The sequence below is a fragment of the Corvus kubaryi genome, unplaced genomic scaffold (genome assembly GCF_017639235.1).
Source record: "Corvus kubaryi isolate FWS band 111438036 unplaced genomic scaffold, C.kubaryi_AGA036_p1.0 36923, whole genome shotgun sequence".
NCBI lineage: Eukaryota > Metazoa > Chordata > Aves > Passeriformes > Corvidae > Corvus > Corvus kubaryi.
This window is the reverse complement of record NW_024580982.1, coordinates 19054-19953: the sequence shown is the minus strand read 5'-3', so window position 1 is coordinate 19953 and position 900 is coordinate 19054. Positions and strand designations below refer to the sequence as shown.

At 58.2% G+C, this 900-nt stretch overlaps 1 protein-coding gene across 1 annotated transcript in view; it reads right to left on the bottom strand.

The window, feature by feature from the left end:
- The window catches only part of LOC121660777 (alpha-soluble NSF attachment protein-like), a gene marked incomplete at its 3' end in the record, with an annotated part of 7312 nt that overhangs the window by 5278 nt on the left and 1134 nt on the right, over positions 1-900 (bottom strand). Inside the window, exon 3 of the mRNA XM_042020232.1 lies at positions 443-559. Within this exon, the coding sequence (XP_041876166.1) occupies positions 443-559 (117 nt within the window). The remainder of the gene's footprint in view (positions 1-442; positions 560-900) is intronic.

The following is a 900-nucleotide window of genomic DNA, read 5'->3' as shown; positions in this document are numbered from 1 at the left end:
TTTGATGGGGTTTTAGTGGGATTTGATGGGGTTTTAGTGGGATTTGATGGGGTTTTCATGGGATTTTCCAGGATTCCCAGCCCCCTCCCCCGTGCCAGCCCCAAAACCCCCCCAGAGCTTCCCGAATTCCCAGAATTGATGGAATTCCCGCTCCCTACCCCATGAATCCACCTTTTTGATGTTTTAGGGGGATTTTAATGGGATTTAATGGAATTTTAACGGGAATTAATGGGATTTAATGGGATTTTAATGGAATGTGACAGGATTTTAGCTGGATTAGATGGAATTTAATGGGACTTAACAGGGTTTTAGTGAGAATTAACAGGATTTCACGGGATTTGGCCGGATTTTCATGGGATTTTCCAGGATTCCCAGCCCCCACGTCACCGCCACCCCCAGAGCCCCCCGAATTCCCGGAATTCCCGGAATTCCCGCCGCCTACCCTGCGGATCCGCCTTCTTGAAGGCGTTCCCGGCGTCCACGAAGTTGGAGGCGGCGTCGTGTTTGCTCTGGAGCTGCAGCTGCAGCTGCGCCGCGCGGGAGAAGGCGCTGCCGGCCGCTGCGGGAGCGGGAATGGGGCCGGAATGGCACCGGGACACCGGGAATGGGGCCGGGAATGAAACCGGGAAACCGGGAATGGGGCCGGGAATGGGGCCGGGAGTGGCACCGGGAAACCGGGAATGGCACCGGGAATGGGGCCGGGAATGGCACCAGGACACCGGGAATGGCACCGGGAATGGGGCCGGGAAACCGGGAATGGGGCCAGGAAACAGGGAATGGCACCGGGAAACCAGGAATGGGGCTGGGAATGGCACCGGGAATGGGGCCGGGAATGAAACCGGGAAACCGGGAATGGGGCTGGGAATGGGGCTGGGAATGGGGCCGGGAATGGGGCTGGGA